General features: G+C 45.4%; 1 protein-coding gene across 1 annotated transcript; it reads right to left on the bottom strand.

Annotated features, from left to right (window-relative positions):
- Positions 1-975: 975 nt before the first annotated feature.
- Mrap2 (melanocortin 2 receptor accessory protein 2) lies at positions 976-18,930 on the bottom strand. Its single transcript, XM_035443477.1, has 3 exons — positions 18,798-18,930; positions 8,935-9,034; positions 976-1,369 (listed from the first exon to the last, which is right to left on the bottom strand). The coding sequence occupies exons 1-3, from the start codon at positions 18,928-18,930 to the stop codon at positions 976-978; spliced, it is 627 nt and encodes a 208-aa protein (XP_035299368.1).
- Between the last annotated feature and the right edge of the window lie 1,491 nt (positions 18,931-20,421).

Raw genomic sequence — 20,421 nt, 5'->3', positions numbered from 1 at the left:
AGCTCCAAGCCAAGCAGTCAACACCTACACACCTGCCAAGCAGAGAGACAGCATGGCAAATAGTGTCATTCTGAAGCCCAATAGTTCAGCAGTGTGACCACGGCGATGCAAACACAGAGAAACCCAGAGGGACCCACATCAGCCAGATGACAATCTGCCTTACTGTTTCTTGTTTGTTTTGAGAGCTCAGGTGCTTGTGAGCACTCACTGGAGTCAGAGCTGTCCCAGGTTTAGAGCTCAGATGGATGGAGTTCCTCAAACAAACTGCCTCAGCATGACTCAGCAGAAACACTGTCCCAGTGTGAGAGTCTCCTGGTTATCCTTGTAAAGGTCCCCTAACTAAATATGACTTAGTGAAGGACTGAGTGGAGGGAGAATACCAAGACCTAGAGAGCCTGCAATCAGAGCCAGGCCGCCATGTTCTGCTTTCTACTGTTTATGTATACATTAGCTTATCTTGGATGCTAAGTCTGAAAGTCACAGAATACTAGAGCTGGGATGGGTCGTTTACTCCAGACATGCCACATTACCTTTAAAGCCATGGCAGTCTAGAGAGGGAAAGCAGCTTGTCACAGGCAGAGAATGGTGGCAAATGGCTAGATCAGGATGCAGTGACCTAACCCTCACCTCAGGGGATCGCAATTGCATATGTAGCCAAATTTTTCAATAAGGAAGCTTTAATACTGTAATTGTGTGGTTTTTAATGCATAAAAAAAAATCACTACCACCGCACCTCCGGGGGGGGGGGGGGGAGAATGGTGCCTTCCGGATCTCCAAACTCTATACCTTTATCACTAAGTCCCAGCCCTAGCCTAGGCCTTCAACTTTAAACATTGTTCTCTCTCCCTCCCCTCTACACACACACACACACACACACACACACACACACACACACACACACACACACACTGGGGGTGGGAGAGTCTGGCTATTCAGAGACAGAACACATCCTCAGGAAAAGGCCCACAGTGCTTCTCAGTCCAGGTCTATACATGAGGTCTGGGAAACTGGCTTATTTTCTAGAAGAACAGCTGGTTCTGAAATCAGAAGATCATCATCCCCAAAGGAGGAATTCTGGTCCGTGTTCACGAAGTTGGGGATGTCAAACTTCATAAACCTGCTCAGCTCCTCCTCAGACCTCCCACTGCTTCTGATGGCTTCCTGGAGCTGGACATCGCTGTCAATCGCTGTTGTTTGGTGGCAGACTTTGACCCTGTCCAAGTGTTCCACCTCATTGATGTAACAGTGGAAGAGAGACCTGGACTCCTCATTGCCCTGACGAGAAAACACCTTATCTGACTCCAGTGGCTTTCCACAGTCTGACACGAAGCTGTTCATTCGGAATCTCTTCTCTGATGACTCTGCATTGCTGTAAAGACAGGAGGAGAGGGCAACACACAGATCCTCAGTCCACTTTCCTGTAAGTTCATGGTTTCCTGCATGGAGGGATGGCCAGGAAATTCCCATGAAGCAACTACTGGGGGTTCCTTAAGTGTATGCAGACCAGCACCAGAAGTGAGATGCATCACTTCTAAACACAGAAGGGCTCCTTGGATCTGGAGTAACAGGTAGTCCTAAGCACCCAGGTTCTCTGGAAGAACAGCCAGTGCTTGCTCTTGGCTGCTGTACCATCTCTCTAACCTGTAACCCAAGGTCCTCAAATGTGCACTTTGTGCACGGCAATGCTGTGTTATAACACTGAACATGACTGCAAGGTTTTCACCACCTACCATGAGGTCCATTCACACTAATAAATAGCTGGACTCCAAGGCAAAATCCTCCTGATGAAAGCCCCTGGATTTTCCCAAGGACAGAGAGGGTGCAGGACTCCCCAGCATCCTGTAAGCACTCCGGGGCTCTCCAGGCATTCTTAGCTCTCCTGAAGTTTTAATCTTTATTTTGTGCTTATGTACATGTGGCATTTATGTGTGTGCTTGTGTGTGTGAATATGTGGACAGATACATTCAGAGAACTGAAGCTGATATTCAGTGTCTTTCATCATCTCTATGCTTTAGTTTTGTTTTCTGTATTGTTTTTGACTTTTATGAAGCAGGGGCTCTCACTGAATCTGCAGCTCACTGAGTCAGCTTAGACTGGCAGCCCAGCAAGAACCAAGGAATCCTCCTTCCTGCCTCCATCTTCCCAGTGCTGGGATTACTGTCACACACAGTTTTTATGTGGGTTCTAGGGATCCAAAATCAGGTCCTCAAACTTGTGTGGCTATCACTTGAGCAAGTAGGCTATCTCCCAGCCTTACATCAAAGTCAGTTTAGGTGCTTCTGAAGAAAGAAAGTCCTGTCTTGCAAACCTTTAGGATCTCTGGAGATAGTCAATAATCCACATTTTCATAGAATCCCCAATGATCATTGCTATAGTGATGTTCAAAATCACAGACCTCTAGTATGCAGCACGGGCCTCTAGCACTTCCTGGTAGGAGCCCTGTCAGTATCTGCCAAGTTGCCTTCTTCCTCTCAGTCCCTCCTGAGTCATCTAGGATCCATCTCTGCAAGAAACCTTTTCCGAATCTTATGACCTGGGGTAGTCGCTCTCCAGTGACAGAGTGCTTCTCCTCATTCATCTTCCTCTGTGTTAGGCCTGTCTCTAACTCTCTGTCACCTCCTTTAGGTTGTAATCTCTCCAGGGCAGGCACTGTATGCTTTCTTGCCCACTACATCCCCAGTTCCAAGAACAGCAGGAGGTATATACCAATTGCTCAGCATGTTTTTTGTTGGCTGAATGAATGAATGAATGTATCAGTTAGGAAGAGATCTGAAATTAAAGCAAATCTTGGCTTGGCAAGATACCTCTTCTACAGATGCTACAGGCTGGAAATAAAGGCATGCTCAACTTCAGGCCTATAACCAGAAGCAGATGAATCTGAAGGGAGAGATGATTGACACTGAGTATAAATTCCAGAGGCAGGGATATGAGAGGGCCAACCATCAATCCCATGGGGGTCTGTCCTCTATCTGTGTTTGACTACAGGTAACCACTTTGACTTTGCTCCCAACATCTGTAGGAGCTGCTCAAGAGTCTGCCATGGGGCTTCCTCCCCAGGATTCTTGGCAAGCACAGACCATCTGTTACTTTGCACCCTCCACACTGGCCAGCCTGGGTGCTTGCACAGGATCAGACTGCACGGTAGTGGTGGGCTACCTTCCAGCTATTTATTAGTGTGAATGGACCTCAAGGTAGGTGGTGAAAACCTTGCAGTCATGTTCAGTGTTATAACACAGCATTGCCGTGCACAAAGTGCACATTTGAGGACTTTGGGTTACAGGTTAGAGAGAGGTACAGCAGCCAAGAGCAAGCACTGGCTGTTCTTCCAGAGAACCTGGGTGTTTAGGACTACCTGTTACTCCAGATCCAAGGGTCTGGCACCCTGTTCTGGCCTCTGTGGGCACCTGCATATATAGGGCATACATATACACACATAAACACAAACAAATTTTAATTAAAAACCGAAAGTTATGGGGCTGGAGAGATGGCTCAGCGGTTAGGAGAACCAACTGCTCTTCCAGAGGTCCTGAGTTCAATTCACAGCAACCACATGGTGGCTTACAACCATCCATTATAAAATCTGGTGCCCTCTTCTGGTGTACAGATATACATGGAAGCAGAATGTTGTATACATAATATATAAATAAAATCTTTAAAAAAACATAGTATTTAAAAAAAAACCTCAAGTTACAAAAAATATGTTTTCAGTAAGTTTATAATCTTGTGGGACATACGCACAGCTATCCTCAGTAACATACAGCCTACAGGTCACAATTGACACTGGCATGATAGAAGGTACCAATCTTGAAAGCAGCTTGGTCATTGTTGAGTCAGACCTGGGATTACTCTTAGGTACTTGATGCAGGGGCTATCAAAAGATGCCCTCTACCAGGCAATGGAGAGCTTGCAGCTGCACCCTGCCTTCAGGATTCAGGAACAAAATACACACATGATCACTGGAGTCATAAAATGTGTGCCTATGATGGCCTGGCTACCACTCCATAGGTATATTCTCTCATGACAGAGGAGGGCTAGATACAACTTTAACTCCCAAACTTGGGACGTCCTAAAGCTCACAACATCTACAAAAGCAGTTAAAAAAGAAGTTTAAAACCAGCCAACTCTTCCATAGCTCTGCTTATCCTGTGAAAATAGAAAATTACAAGACTCAGAACTGGAACCTTGAAAGGGTGGAGTAATGACCGGTACCATCATGAAAAGAGAGCACTCAAAGAGTATTGCCAGAAAATATCCCCAGGAATCCCAGTTCCTCATTTGTGACAGTTCATACCCAGTCTGCACTGTTCTGAAGCCAAGATCTGGCTGGAGTGTTAAAAGTCTTCCCAAAGCATCCTAAGGTATGAGAAATAAAGACTATTTTGCTAGAAACCTGTACCCATTTTCTCATTGTTTTGAGAATGTGCATTATTCATTCATTCATTTATTTAATTTGGTTTTTCAAGACAGGGTTTCTCTGTGTCGCTTTGGAGCCTGTCCTAGAACTCACTCTGTAGACCAGGCTGGCCTCAGACTCACAGAGATCCACCTGCCTCTGCCTCTGAGTGTTGGGATTAAAGGTATGCACCACCAACACCCAGCTGGAATGTGTATTTTTTATTTTTAATTTGGATTTCTATAATCATCTCCAACATCCCATTTCCCTGGCTAGACCCTACTGTTCTAAGCCTTGGCTTCTTCTCACTATATTCTCCAGCCCTCTGGGGTTAATCAGCACCAGCATAGACTGCAACTCCCAGAAGGTCCTGTACAGTTCTCTAACCCATGCCATGACTGTCCTTACTCACCATGTCTCCCTCTCATTCTGCTCACCTACTTTAAACTCCCCACCACCCTCTGCCTGATATTCCAAACCCTGCTCCTCAATACCCTCATCCCTTCCCATGTCCCCTCTCTCTCAGCAGTCCCTCACTCACTCAAAGTATAGCTACAGTGAACCTGATTACCCCTCTTTATCCCTCTGTTTGTAATATCCAGCAGTCCTCTGTCCTGATGTGGTCCCTGCCTCTATGCCAAGACTCAACAGGAAGTCATCTGTCCATCCACCCACCTCCTGCCATTATTTTCTGGTCTCTCACAGGTCATGCTTTTCTGCCTTCTGTGGGAGCCATTTGCCTCTGGTCTTTTTGCACATTGCTAAATATTTGTGTCCTTCAGAGGGCTTTGGAAGACATGGCCTCAATGGATGTTGTATGAAACACAGAACACAAGACTGTATCTCCAGGCTTATCTGAAACCCTGACTACTATGAGACACACAGCCATCTCCAGATTTGTCTTTTTGTGACAGAAACAAAAATAAAGTCTGGAAGATGGACCCCACATACACCTCTCTGCTTCAGAGGACAACACAGGGTATGCCCTGAGTTAGTCCGAAGAATTTCCCGGATTTCCTACAAATGAAATGCTTGCTGCTAACCTGAGTCACCACACATCAATTACCCTCCTCACCTACTCAGGGAAGGACTGGGCTGAGCAGAGTGGTGACACCTGCCATTTCCAGCAGTCACTTCCCTGGGGCTCTTATAAGCCTCTTACAAACTGAGAAACATCTTCCTAAGAATGAAATTCTGTGAGAAAATAACACCACCACTCATGGAGACACAGCCTGCACCCAGAATTTATACACAGTGTAAATTAGTCTGATGGGGTGCCAGGCACAACTCCTGTGGAAGTCTTTCTATGTACACCTTTTGCTGATTAGCAGGGAGATGTCAGGCTGTGTGGGCAGGGAAAAGTCTACCTTTAAAATTCCTGTCAGCATGGCCCTGGACAAGCAGTAACTACCCACTTAGTAAAAGCTCCAAATTGATGGTAAAACAAAGGCAACTTGGTAAATGTTTCTGGGTTGGACCTAACACAGCTTTTCTACCTGTTGACAGTGGTCATAGCATCTTGAGATCCCAGGGTTCCTTAGCAACCACTCACCCTGCCAGCTAGTCTTGGCTTCGGTCAGCACCAATGACTCCCAGCGCTGACATTTTCATGCTTGTTCTTGTTACACACCCCCATCCTGTAGTGAGTGCCATATTCTGCTAAATTACAATTTGAGAGAAAATGACATTGCCCGTTTCATAAGATCATGAGCAAGCCTGTATTCACCCTTAAATAAAAGCTGCCTCTCCCTGGATATGGGCCATTTAGCAAAGGCTACAAAAAGGAGGCCATTTATGGTGGATGTCTGAGGCTTGGATTTTTTTTTTTATGAAGTCCAAAATATCCAACATAAAGATGAATCTGAGACCTCTCTAACCCTAACCCACCTCTCTCTGAAAGATGTGTGCTAATGGGCCATAATGCTCCAAGATAGCACTCAGCCTCACCGCTGATAAGTAGGACAAAATGACTTTTCACTGTCTCGACAACATCCAGGTAAGAGCTTCCCTGCTAACACGAAAAATACTTCATAGGGGAAATTATCACCATCAAAGCTGCTTCTGGGGCCTAAAAGCTTTCAAGAAAGAGGACACCAACTTTATACCAGATCTCTCCCTCCAAGCCTTTGTTTCCCCATGCCCACAGGCACCTGGCTCTCCTCTTTAGACAGGAAGCTCAGCACCATTCCCTGCCAAGGCAGCAGGTGGGCCCAGCTGGCTCTGACCAATGAGAGCCAGCAGAAAATGATGGGCACTACTTCCTAGCTAGAGACAGCCATAATGGAGAAGCCTCTGTCTGTCCTTTGCCAATCTGTCATGTCACTTGAGGAAGAGTCAGCCTCTGCTGTGCTTGATTGACATCCCAGCATCCCACCGGCTCTGATGTCCCATAACCCAGTTAGCCCAATGAGTCCCTTCCAGTGCCACAGCTTTTTTGTTTGTTTTTGATTGTTTTCCAAGACAGGGTTTCTCTGTAGCTTTGGAGCCTCTCCTGGCACTCGCTCTGAGACCAGGCTGGCCTCGAACTCACAGAGATCCACCCGCCTTTGCCTCCCAAGTGCTGGGATTAAAGACGTGAGCCACCACTGCCCGGCCCAGTGCCATGTCTTAACGTGGTCCCAGACTTTGTGAAGAAGTATTTAGACTGTAGCTCTGGGTGGATCCATTACTTCCTGAGAGTGAATAACAGTCCCCCTTCACTTTGATAGAAGTGTGCAGGGTCCCAGTTGAGCCCTGGTCTCTGAGCACAGTTCAGAATGACTCCTTTAGAAAGTAGACTAGACGCTGGGCGTTGGTGGTGCACACCTTTAATCCCAGCACTCGGGAGGTAGAGGCAGGCGGATCTCTCTAAGTTTGAGGCCAGCCTGGTCTCCAGAGTGAGTGCCAGGACAGGCTCCAAAGCTACACAGAGAAATCCTGTCTCGAAAAAAACCCAAAAAAAAAACCAAAGAAAAAAAAAGAAAAAAAAAAAGAAGTAGAGCTAGAAAGGAATCTCCAGAGAAACCTTCGCGCACTTTCTCCTCTTGGCCCTTCTTCGCCTTTTTCCCTCACCCTCTTTCCTTTCCTTCCAGTCTTCTCATCTCTCGTCTCTTCTACTCTCTCGTTCTCTCCTCTCTCTCGTCTCTCGTCTCTCTCTCACCGTCCCCTCTGCTCTCTCTCTCCTTCCTCTCTTCGCTCTTCTCTCTCGCCTACCCTTCTTCTCTCGTCTCTCTCCCTAAACTCTCGGTCTCTCTCTGTCCCTAGTCTCTCTCTCTCTCGTCCGCACTTCGTGCCTAGCTTCTCTTCTCGTCCCTCTCTCTCTCTCTCTCTCTCTCTCTCTCTCTCTCTCTCTCTCTCTCTCTCTCTCTCTGTGTGTGTGTGTAGAGAAATTTCATTCAAGAATTGTCTCTTTCATACTCTGTCAGCTCCAAAGGCTGTAGACTCAGGGAAGAATTCTTGTTTTGGGTGTCAATGTGATTCTAGAAAGGTGCTCAGCTGAACCCACCCACCTTCCGGAGGGCCATCTGTCCAGCCCTAGCCTAAAGTATGCAGATTCAAGTATTAACTTCATCTAAAAAAAAAATATCTGGACAGAAACACCTAGAGTAGTGTTTGGCCAAATAGCTAGATTTCGTGGCCTAGCTAGGTATATGTACAATGGTTTGCCTGCTTGTATGTACACCACCTGTATGCCTGGTGCCAAATGAAGCCAGAAGAAAGCATCATATCCCCTGAACTAGAGTTACAGATAATTGTGAGCTGCCATGTGGGTGCTGGCAATCAAACCAGGGTCTTTTGGAAGAACAGTCAATGCTCTTAACATCTGATCTATCTTGCCATCTGTTTTTGGTTGGTTGGTTTCTTTGTTTTAACCTTGTCCTTTCTTCCTATTACAAACCACACCATATGTTTTGATTTCCTAGAACAATAATATGAAAAGCAAAGGTGTGGGGGGGGAGGTTGTTTTGTTTTGTTTTTCTTGTTGTTGCTGTTTTTGAGAGAAAGAGGATGAAGAAAAGGAAGAGGGGAAAGATGAGAGAGGGAAAATGAGTATTTCTAGTGGCTTTTATTTTCCCGAATGTCAGCGTATACTTTAAAATAACAGCATTTGCCCTTTTGTATCTAGTTTCTCTAGCTCCTGAAGTCTCAAGCAAACTGAGTGATGGGCTGAACAGTTCCCTTTCACTGGGAATCTTTGTTATAGTTGAAGTATAGAAGTAAGAACCCACAACAGGCAGGAGAGACCAAGCGGTGAGACTCAGGCAGGGGAGTGCTGCTGCCAGGCTCAACTCTGTAGACACACCAGCATTTGCAGCCAATTTCTTCCACAGAAATCCTTCCCAGAAAAGGGAGGGAATGATCTTAACTTCAATATAAAAATCAAATCTGGGATTAGCATGAAGGTGGAAGGGAAGGGCCAAGAAGCCTGATTTGCAGAAGGGACAAAGTTCCATCTCTCCTAGACAGGACCTGGATCTGGGTAGCAATCCATGCCCCGCCCACCTCCCCATCCCTGGTTCCCAGTCTAGTTCTACATGAACCACACATCAGCCCACACTTACTCTTGGTGTGGGGCACCTGTCTTCGTCAGCAAAGTCAGCACAAAAAACATGAAGATCACAAAGACGGCAAGGCCAACCCAGAATCCAATCACAATGGAATCTGCAAGACAGGTAAAGTGAAATTAGTGTTTCCAGGATTTGAATTAGTGTATAGACATTTCAGGGTTTGGAGCTTTCTGGGTGCACAGAATATAACAAGAAGCCAGTCAACCATCACAATAGGGGTGTGAAGACAGGTCACAGGTTTTCCCCGTAGTAATTTTAAAAAGCAGCTCCAGAGAGAAAGACACCATGCAACAGAGTTCAAGTGGAGGGGGTTTTTATTAGGGGGAAAGGATTGTAAAAAAGGGAAAGGGGAGGAGGGAGAACACCTCTATGGATGGAGCAGGAGAGAGGAAAGAGAGGCAGAGAGAGAAGGGGGCAGACAGAGAGTGGGAGAGAAAGAAAGAGGGACGGAAGGTGGGCAGGGCTCCTTTCAAAAGGGAACGCAGTGAACAGGCACGGGTGGTTCTCTTAGTGGCAGCAGTTGAAGGTATATCCTGTCAGAACTCCAAAGGCAGGCCAGTACAGATGCCTGAATATGAACATTCCCAAGCTTCAACCTTCAAACCTGCTGCCCTGGACTAGATTGTTTTTTCAGAGATATTTAAAATGAGTTGACTCTACTCCATCTTATTCATGTTCATGTTGATACAATTCAGGTATTGGTCACTCTTGGAAAGGACATATAGCTGGCATCCTGACCACCACAAATGAATACTGTCTGCTTTCCCTGCCTGGCTCCTTTTGTGCACAAGCAGTTTTATCCCAGCTGAGGCTGAGGCTGGCCAACACTGGCAGGTTGAAAGTGCCTCTCAGAGCACTTTACTCGGTGTCAGTAGCTGAGAAGGTATCCCGCAGGGCTGGCTTTTATCATTACCATGGTCATCCTAGTCTCCTTGACTCCTACTTTAAATCCCATTTGGACTAAGGGACATTGTGTTCTGTTTGCCGAGTTTGCTTTAGCTCCTGGCTACAGCTTCCTCACAGCAACACTTGAACAGAATTTCTCACCATTGTAATCTGGTCAAAGTCTGCCCTGCAGGGCCCACCCTGTGTATTTAGCACTCTGGATTAAAAATGTTGACAAAAATTAATGTCTCCTTCCTAGTATCTTAATTCCAAGTGCTAAAGAACAGCAATTTCTTTAGACCTTGCCTTTTAATACAATGGAAATAAAGCCTAAAGGTAAAGTGGGTGAGGGGAGATGTCTTCAGGATGGTTGGAGAGGGGAGGCACTTGTGGAGAAATGCTGCTGAGTTCTGGTTTGTGTCCCAGAACCCATGAAATCTGGAAGGAGAGAACCAACTCCACAAGTTGTCCTCTACACGAATACCAAGGCACGTGTGTGCACCCACCCGCACATCACACGCACAAACGCTGTAATAAAAAGACATAAAGCAAATCACCAAAAAACCATGTATTCAAGCACAGCTGACTTGAAATTATAAGTCTCAATTATCCGGTTATGTGCTGTGACAAAATGGTGTATGGTTATCTTCAATTCTACCCATGCATTTTAGCACCTGCTTCATAGAAAGAGCAAACCCTAAAACAGGCTTTCTTTTTTTTTTTTTAATTTATTTATTAGTTCTAGTTAGGGAACAAGCTTGTTTCACATGTAAGTCCCTTCTCCCGTAACAGGCTTTCTTTTGGGCTACCAACCAGCTCCCAAATCATGACATGGAGACTTCTTGTTATGACTGCTTTGTCTTATCTTAATTCTTGTTTCAATCTTTTTTTTTTTTATTTACGTTTTGCCTTAGGGCTTTTCACCTTTCATTCTGTATGTTACTTTCCTGTTTCCTCTGCATTTGGCTGGCTGGCGGCTGCCTGGCTTCTGGTCCAGGTGTGTTCCTCTTTTTCTTCCTTGTTCTCTCCTCTCTCTCACTCCTCCAGTCTAGATTTCTCCTCCCACTTATTCTCTCTGCCTGCCAGCTCCACCTATTCCTCTACTCCCTAGCTATTGGCCAGTCAGCTTTTTATTAGACCAATCAGGTGACTTAGGAGGGCAAGGTGAAACAGCAACACATCTTTACATAGTTAAACAAATGTAGCATAAACAAATGGAACACATCTTTACATAGTTAAAGTAATACTCCAAGCATAAACAAGTGGAACACATCTTTGACTAGTTAAAGTAACATTGCCAACACAACCTAAAACGACATGCCAGTGTCATGTTTCAGTCCCAGAATTAGAATGCAATCCCAATATGATATGTGACGTTTCCAAATCTGTTTACTAAGAAGCTCTCTCCTAAGGACAGTGTGGTTAGGGGTCCCTGAGAGCCAGAAAAAGAAAATACTCTTGTGAGCTGAGCAATGTCCTTAACTTGACCATCTCGCTACTGTAACCCCCTCATTACCCAATAAGCCTTCCTAAAGACCTTTAAAGACAAGCAGAGCAGCTGCCCTGAGGTTTTTTACTCTACTAAAATGTTTAAATGAGATGCTGGTCCATCTTGGAGCAGCCCTCTCTTCTACATTGAGGCCATCTTTAGACTCCCACCTTAAGGATTTAAAATGGTCAATAAAATTATGTGTTTGCATATATGAGAGACAGAAAACAAAAGTCATATAAGGACCCATTTTACTGTATTTGTTGCTCTGGGTTTTTGTTGGTAACAAGAGTGTGACCAAGATGGTCATCGTAATTAAAAGCTGCTTTCCCAGGGAAGCCTTGGTACCCAGTTTCTTTGTTCAGAACCCACAACAGCAGCTTCCATAGGGATCAGCGGACTGGTCCACAGCTTGCTTCCACTTTCCTAAGCAGGGAGTGGGCAGAGAAGGAGGAAGGGATGCTGGGAAGGAAGGGAAACTGCTGCCGCCCTCTGTGGCACTCCATGGTACTCCAATCTCTAAAATCCTGAAGTCACCACTGTTTCTGAGGCCACACCTTCACCAGTGGCCTCTCCTGGGCTCTCTTTGGGGTGACTCCAACCCTGTCCCACAGTGCAACCTCGGCCCTTTTACTTGATCACTTGACGCCTTTAAAAACCAGTACCATGTGGGAGACTCACATATTATCAAGTTCAGGTGCCAACTTGGAACTCCCTTGGGCCCTCTGGACCACAGCTTCCATGGGTCGACCCAGAGGAAATACTTCCCAGAAGATTTGTTTTGTTTTTGTTTTTGTTTTTCAAGACAGGGTTTCTGTGTGTAGTTTTGGAGCCTATCCTGGCACTCGCTCTATAGACCACACTGACCTCAAACTCACAGAGATCTGCATGCCTCTGCCCCCTGAATGCTGGGATTAAAGGCATGAGCCACCACCTCCTCCCGGGTTCCCAGAAGATTTTACCCTGAGGAAGCCAGTCTCAATCACAGTTGATTTCTCAGATAGGGCTAAGAAATTTCCTCAGTGAAACATTCATCTATTTCCCCAGTAAAACAATGGTTTTGCTTCTCTAGTCTTAATTCAGATATATCTCACAAACAGCCCAGCAGAGCTTTGTTCCTTCTGAAACTTCCCAGCGCAGACTTGCTTTCATCTGCACTGTGAGCAGAATCACCTTCCCACAACAGTTCACTGAGCTCTGAGCATTCGGTGGCTTTTCAGCCCAAAGCACCAAAATCCTGTCTCATAGTCCTCCCTGCCTCCAAAAAACCAAAACAAAACAAAACAAAAAAACCCCAAACAAAACAAAAACAAAAAACAAAACAAAACAAAAAAACAAAAACAAAACACACAGTCAAGTCAAAAACAGCATTACTCCATTTCCCTGGGGAAGGGAGGGCTAATTTTACCTTACATGGAGTCCATCATCAGGGGAAAGCCAAGGGAGGGAGGTCAGAACCTGGAGGTAAAAACTGATGCAGAAGCCTTAGAGGAGGAACATTGCTTACCAGTTTGCGCAACCAGCTTTCTTCTATTCCTCTAGACCACCTGCTAGGGGTGGAACCACCCACAATGACTAGGCCCCTCCCACATCAATCACTAATCAAGAAAATGCCCTGCAGACTTGCACACAGGCCAAATCTGATAGCAGAGAGTCCTTAATAATTGAAGTTCCCTGTTCTCAGGTGACCCCAGTGTGTGTCAAGTTAACAGACACTAAGTCACACAGATGCCTACCTTCTGACATTAATTGTATCCTAGGACTCAAACACAGGACCCTCCCCCTACCCCCAGTTTCCCAATCACACTCACTCACCAGCCTCTTGGCCTTGAAAGGCATTTAAATGCTGATGACTCTCAGATCTACACCTTCATCCTTCCCCCTTTGTCTCCTTGGATGTCTGGGAGGTGTCTTAATTTCACAGGTGCAAACCTGAGCCCTGATGTTCCTCCCTGACATCTCTCCCTTACACGTCTTTATCCCAGTTAATGTCAATTCCATTCCACCAATTACTCCGGTCACAAAACATCAAAGCAATCTTGCCTGTTCTCTTGAGCCCATGTGAAGCCACTGAACAATCTGGAAAGAGCCCACATTTATGAACATCTGAAAGGCATGCACCTTGGCACATCAAAGGCTATGGAGAGGAGTACCTCACTGGTCTTTGCTCTTAATCTCGATCACCAGTAGAACCTAAAGCAGAGGCTGTTTCTCTGTTTCAAGCCCTTATCTGACTTTTTAGAGAAAAGCCAATATAATAGTCTTAGCCCGATCTCTATGTCCCTCCCCCTGTCCTGCTCTCCTTGACAGTTCTGCACTTGGCTTCTGCTGCTCTGTATGGAGTTCACACCCCTGGCATAAGGGATGATCTCCTTTTTTTTCTAGCATGCTCCAATTCATTCCGGTCATGGAACACTTTCTGGCATGTTCTTCCCTCAGGCATGGCTCAATCTCACAATTCCTTCAGATCTTTCCCTCAGATCTTTCCCTTTCAGCAAGGCCTTCCACGGTGTGCCACAAATCCAAGCTGTGAGAAGTACTTTTGGATTTTCTGCTCACTGCTGTCTCTCCAGCGCTTAACATGATTCCATTCATCGTAGGTGCTCAGGAAACATACTGACATCACAAATGAGTAATTTCTACTCTAAGAAGCAACCATGGTTTTTTTATTTTGTTTTGTTATTTTGTGTAGGCTGAAGAAGTCCATCTGAGGATGCACCTGCTCTTGCCAAATGCGGTACACATAAAGGGAGCTGACTGTAATGACCACTCTCACCTACAATACACCCTTCCTCTGAAAATGATCCGAGGCCATTCTGTTTGCCATACTAGCTTTCTATGTCACACAGTAAGACGGCATGTCAGAAAGGGTTACTGTTTCTTTTAAGTCCAGGAGCTGGAGAGACGGCTCAGCGGCTGAGAGCACACAGTGTTCTTGCAGTACCCATAGGATGGCTCACAATTATCTGTAACCCCAGTCCCAGATGACCTGATGCCTGCTTCTGGTCTCTGCAGGCAATAGGCACACTTGATGTACAGACATGCATGCAGACAAAATATCAATACACATAAAATAAATAAAATAATAAAATGAAAGAATGTACAGATGCTCACATTGCCATGATTGGCATTCCTGGGGTGTCTTACTTTCCTGTATATCAAGGGGGCAGTCGTATCTGTTTATATTCCAGTCTCCTCTCATGTATTGTCGGGTTCCTGTGCCAAGAGCCCTGTACTTGAGTCAGATTTCTTACACTGAGCAGCGAGTGCCTGGACATTTTTGTATTTTCATGATGTTAGTGTTGAAACAAAATCATTCTCATTAATTGTATGCAAGGTACCATAGCTTGGCCTCGGTTTCTGTAGGAAATTCTTTTTTAAAACAATAATCATTTCTATAACAAACAAAAAATTCTCAAAAGAGAGCTGCCTTGGTTGTCTCTGGAAATGTGCCAATGAAAATTATAGCAGCAAGGCTGTCCGTGGAGCCCCTTAGACCATGGAGAAGGGACAGGACCAGACAGGCATTGCACTGATGGAAAGGCTCCCATGACAGGGAACGTGGCACTCCGCCAGTCTCTCCACTTTTCACCAAAATTCATAGCAGACAAGTGTCCTTTCCTAGAGGTTATCCCATTGAAAACAACAGATTAAAGAACTTAGTGGATTTAGGTGATTTCATACTCAGACCCCAAGACCCTTATTCAGATAACTAATGGCAGCATATGCTAAGAGGTTCATGCACTTTCTCGTCATCCCCATAAATACTGAGCAGATGTCAACAAAGGAAGAAGAAAAGCATTTCGTTATTACTGTAAGTGTGAAGGGTATGTGATTTAGTTGATGTCTTTGCTTAAGGAAGAGAAGTAGATTGTCCTCCTGGCAGTGAAGGGGGAATGGGCACTGCTGGTGGGTACATGTATCTCTGCTGCCAAGGAGGGAAGGAGGGAGGGAGGGAGGGAGGGAGGGAGGGAGCGAGGGAGGGAGGGAGGGAGGGAGGGAGGGAGGGAGGGAGGGAAGATGCCTGTGCTACATTGTGCCTGCAATGCTGATCTCTCACATTTCCCAATGTACCACTTGGTCTGGATCAGTTAAGAGCCTAAAATGGAGGGCTGTCGAGATGACTCAGCAGTTAAGAGCAAGCACTGTGCTTGCATCAGACCTAGGTTCATTTCCCAGCACCCAGATCAGGTAACTCACAACCACCTGTAACTCCAACTACAGGAACTGACCTCCTCTTTGGCCTTTTAAGGAACTATACACACAAACACACACACACACACACACACACACTAAATAAATAGATACATACATAAATAAATAAAAAACAATAAATCTTAGCAATGAGTCTAAAATGTTTGCAGTATTTATGTATACATTTTGAAACAACTGGGCCAGTTATAGCATGACCCAGAGTGGTTGGCAGTGCTTGCCTATATCAATTTTGCCTTCCAAAATAAGGATGCCTCCTGTAAGTCAGATAGCATTGAGTCTGAGAAGAGAGCAACAGTAACCTTTTACAGAGTTGCATTGCTTTGTGGCAGATCACTAATCACCCCAATTTCCTGAACTGCAACTGATATCTACACCTCCAATGGTATTCGATGGGAGGCTGTTCTCATGGGGCTCTGTGGACACTGCTCTTCAGGGATCCAGAAGTCCAATGGGATCTGTGAAATGTTTTAAAATATTTATTTATTTGTATTTTATGTGTATTGTGTTTAGCCTGCATGTTTACCTGTACCATGTGTGCACAGTGCCCACGAAGGCCAGAAGTGGGCATTATATCCCTTCGAACTGGAGTTACAGATGGTTGTGAGCAGTCTTGTGGGTGATGGGAATAAAACCTGGGCCCTCTGGAAGAGCATCCAGTGCTCTACACTGCTGAGCCATCTCCTCATCCTTCCACTGGGTTTATAAATGAAACTACTGTGCTGGAATTAAAGGTGAGAACCAGAAAGGACACGAACTACATTCACTCGGGAACAAGTGGCTGTACCGAACAAGCAATTCTTAAAGAACCTATATCCAAATGACAGTGTTAAAGAAAGAGCTTCAGGACTTACTTTGGATCCCACAGTTGTGAAGGTTTGGTTCAAGAACCAATGAGCAAAATGTGAGAAACTCAAATGTGACACTCAGCAGAAACAAGTACACCAGCAGTCTACCCCAAGACAGAGAGCAACACCAGCAGTCACCCCAAGACAAAGAGCAACACCAGCAGTCACCCCAAGACCAAGAGCAACACCAGCAGTCACCCCAAGACCAAGAGCAACACCAGCAGTCACCCCAAGACCAAGAGCAACACTAGCAGTCACCCCAAGATCAAGAGCAACACCAGCAGTCACCCCAAGACAGAGAGCAACACCAGCAGTCACCCCAAGACAAAGAGCAACACCAGCAGTCACCCCAAGACAAAGAGCAACACCAGCAGATAATGTCAATTACAGCTTTAGGAGTTACTTCGATTCCAATTTCAACAATCACCTCAAGTCCAATGTCAGCCATCACCTGTATTCCAACACCTGCTGTCACCTCGAGTTCAATACCTGCAGTTCCCTCAAGTCCAGCAGCAGCAGTTATGTCAACTCCAAAATCAGCCTTCCCCTGTACTCCAACATCTGCCATCATCTCGAGTTCAACACCACCAGTTCCCTCAAGTCCAACACCAGCCATCACCACTAGTCCCATTTCAGTTCCCTCAAGTCCAACACCAGCTGTCACATCAAGCCCAAAGTCAGCAGTCACTTCAGGTCCAACACCAGCTGTCACCTCTAGTCCTACTCCAGTTACCTGAAGTCCAATACTAGCAGTCACCTCAAGTCCCACTTGAGTTACCTCAAGTCCAACACCAGCTGTCACCTCAAGACAAACACCAGCAGTCACCTCAAGTCCATCATCAGCTGTCACCACAAGTCCATCATCAGCTGTCACCTCAAGCCCAACACCAGCAGTCACCTCAAGTTGTCACCTCAAGTTCAATGCCAGTGGTCACTTCATGGTGGAGTCAATGCCAGTCCATCCCAGAGTAAGGAAAATACACCACCAGAAGGCCCTACCAGCATCCTGCCCGAAGCCCACATTTATACCAACAAAGTGATGCCCTCATTCCAACTCTGCCTGTACCCTGACTTTAGGACTCCAAGTATCCCCCTGAGGGCCATAAGATGGTCCATTTTGGTTGTTGCCAGGACTCTTCCATATACTGGCTCCAGCCCATCTTGAGGGCTTGCAAATGCCTCTAGTACTTCCTGTTAAAGAAGCTAGAAAGAAGGATGACTCATAGTTGACATGTTTTTGGGGTGGGGTGGGTTTGTTGGGTTTTTTTTAATTTTTTTTGAGACTGGATCTTCCTATAGTCTGGTTGGCCTAATACTATGTACACCAAAGATGACCTAGAATTCATGGCTGTCCTGCGACTTCCTATTTCCACAGGTTGGGATACATCCTTTTAGAACTTACTTATTTTATTATTGAATTGACACTAGGGAATTGAAACTAGGCTTCCTATGTGTATCCTAGGATGCCGTCCTCTTGAGTATAAGAGCCTCCTAGAACCACGGGATGAGTAGGATCATCTAACTTGACTTCGAACATGAGACTTCAGTCACTCTAGCCTGTGCCTCCCTGCCAGCTGTATGTAAATCTGCCCCAGCTGCAACCACCTGATCTTATGGTGAAAGGAGTTCCCACAGAATTTAGAGCATTCCATGTACTAGGATATAAGGCTGTCTTCTTTGGTGTTAAATTGAGACTTTCTGGTGTGTCTGTGTGATGGTTTGATCAGGAATGGCCTCCACTGGCTCATATTTGACTGTTTGGTCATTAGAGAGGCACTACTGGGAGGTGTGGCCTTTCAGAGTAGGTGTAAGCTTGTTGGACAAACTGTGTTACAAGAATTGCCATAGTGGGAGTGCCGAGGCCCTGTCCCAAATGACTTGACAGATTTGGATGGAAGGGAGAAGGAAATTGGATCGTTTCTAATTTAAATAAAATGTATAAAATCATTTCTATTTACATAAAATGTATAAAATTGTGTCCAATTTAAATAAAATTTATGAAGAAAAAAATAAATAAATGATACTACTGGCTAGTACAAAAGAAGAATCTTCATGCAATTGCCCTAGATCCTGTTTCTAGACACATTTTTATTGTTGTTGTTCTTGTTGTTACTCAAATACTGAGGCTTTGAGGGAGCTAGAATAGTTAATGTCTTCTTTTAAAAAAATCTCTGTAAGGCTAAAACACTAATCCACATTCTTCCACCAAGGGCCTGTCATTTAAGTCCTTTGAAAATCAGAATTACCAACATCCTTGTATCATACCACCCCAGATCAATGAGACTATGTGAAGGAGTACTGGGTATTTAGAGATACAAGACCATTCTGTAAGAAGATAGGATATTAGGAAAAAGCAGTCACAGGGATTTCACAGGTTAATACAGACATAGGATGGTTACCCCAGGGAGCAGCACAAGACTTACATTTATGAGCCTTCAGTCCTTCAAAGGAAACTGGTCCAATCTCATAGTACTCATATTCCCAGGTGTAATCAGAATTAGATGCTGACTGCAGGGATGTTTTGTTAGACATCAACCTCTGGGCAGACATCTCCATCCTGCACACACGGAGAAAGGAAGTTTGGAACTCATCAGTTCATTCACAGATAGACAGTTCCCCAGTTGATTGTGGATGCATTCAAGAGTTCAGGGTCAAAAGTCCCTAGTTCTTAACCAGTTCTTAACTGGGTCACCAGCTGCCTAGACCTCACACAACCTAGTGACTATTTCCTTTCATTCCCTACTAGTGTAGAGCATATGTGAGAGCAGACTCTGCATTTGTGTGTGTGTGTGTGAACTGTACCAGACGCTTGGCATAGGAACTGTACTGAATGCTTGGCATGCAACCAGTGTGAACTTCTGGGAGGTGGAAGGGGGGAGAGGAAGAAGAGACTATGGCAACACCTCCAAGATTTTTCATCAGCTTCATCACCTAGTCCTGAGTGGACTAAGTAACATCAGTGTCAGAACGGAAGTGACAGCATGTCTGTCTCCAGCACTTATGGATAGCAGGGCAGACATACATCTGTTGCAGATGTTCAGTGGGGAAGTGGGCAACAGCAACTGCACAGTGGGGGAATCCTCAGAGGAGATCACTCGTCACCTTTGTTTATTCCTAAAGTAAGCCATACTTCCAGGATTTGCCTAACACCTTTTTTGTTTGTTTGTTTATTGGGATTAATTTAAATATCTTCTTTGGGAGATGTTAGAATGTATATCTGGGAGGATGGTGAGTGCAGCCTCTGTATAATTACCATGAAGTGTCTAAAGCAAGTGGGATTGCCCTTGAGGGCAGGGACTCAGGAGGAAGAGACCAGGGCCCCACAGACAAACAGATAAACAGAAGCCATTTAGGGGCAGGGGGCGTTTTGGATAAAACACCAATCCAAATCAAGATTCCCTAGGCAATTTCCACCTTCGCATTTCTGTCTATAAAAGAACTTTCTCAAATTTGCCTTTTCTGCCTGCCAGGAGCTCAGAGCCACCCACAGCCAACTTTAGGGTAGAGCCACTGGGATAGCCAAACAAAATCATCACCACCATTCTGCCCTAAGGCATGCATCTCTACTTTCATAGTCCTGCCTCCCTGTGCCTACACCTGAGACTCACAGAGAATTCAATGCAACAATGTCCAAAGCATAAGGTGCTGGGGTCCAGAGATGCCTGCCAGTGTTAGGAATTAAGTCCCTCACTCCCCTATGGGTAGACAGGCAGAAACCGAGATGTCAGCTCTTACATGGGGAAGAAGGCTCCATATACTAAAAGGAAAGCTGAACTTTACCTAAGTTAAGTGTTCATTTACCCATTGCATGTCAGCTCAAAATAATGTAAAGTCATTACATGTGCTGGTTAATCTTACCAACTTGACTGGATTTGGTATCACCATGGAAACGAAACTCTGGGTATATCTGTGATGATGCTTTCAGACAGGCTTAACTGAGGAGGGAAGACAAATCCACGACGTAGGTGATGCCGGGCCATGGGTGGGGTTCCAGACTGAGTAGAAAGGAGACAGAGCCAAGCCCCAGCCTTGATCTGCCTCTGCTTC

This window comes from Cricetulus griseus, chromosome 4 (assembly GCF_003668045.3).
Source record: "Cricetulus griseus strain 17A/GY chromosome 4, alternate assembly CriGri-PICRH-1.0, whole genome shotgun sequence".
Classification (NCBI taxonomy): Eukaryota; Metazoa; Chordata; class Mammalia; order Rodentia; family Cricetidae; genus Cricetulus; species Cricetulus griseus.
The sequence above is the reverse complement of the archived record's forward strand: the minus strand, read 5'-3'. Positions and strand labels throughout refer to the sequence as shown.

What these genes read in the sequence shown, in the direction of transcription:
- Mrap2 (XM_035443477.1), bottom strand. Translation starts at nt 18,930, where the DNA reads ATGGAGATGTCTGCCCAGAGGTTGATGTCTAACAAAACATCCCTGCAG. An exon ending in AGGACTGAAGGCTCATAAAT is followed by an intron (nt 9,035 to 18,797) that starts GTAAGTCTTGTG and finishes CCTGTCTTGCAG; the next exon opens with ATTCCATTGTGATTGGATTC. An exon ending in ACAGGTGCCCCACACCAAGA is followed by an intron (nt 1,370 to 8,934) that starts GTAAGTGTGGGC and finishes CTGTCTTTACAG; the next exon opens with CAATGCAGAGTCATCAGAGA.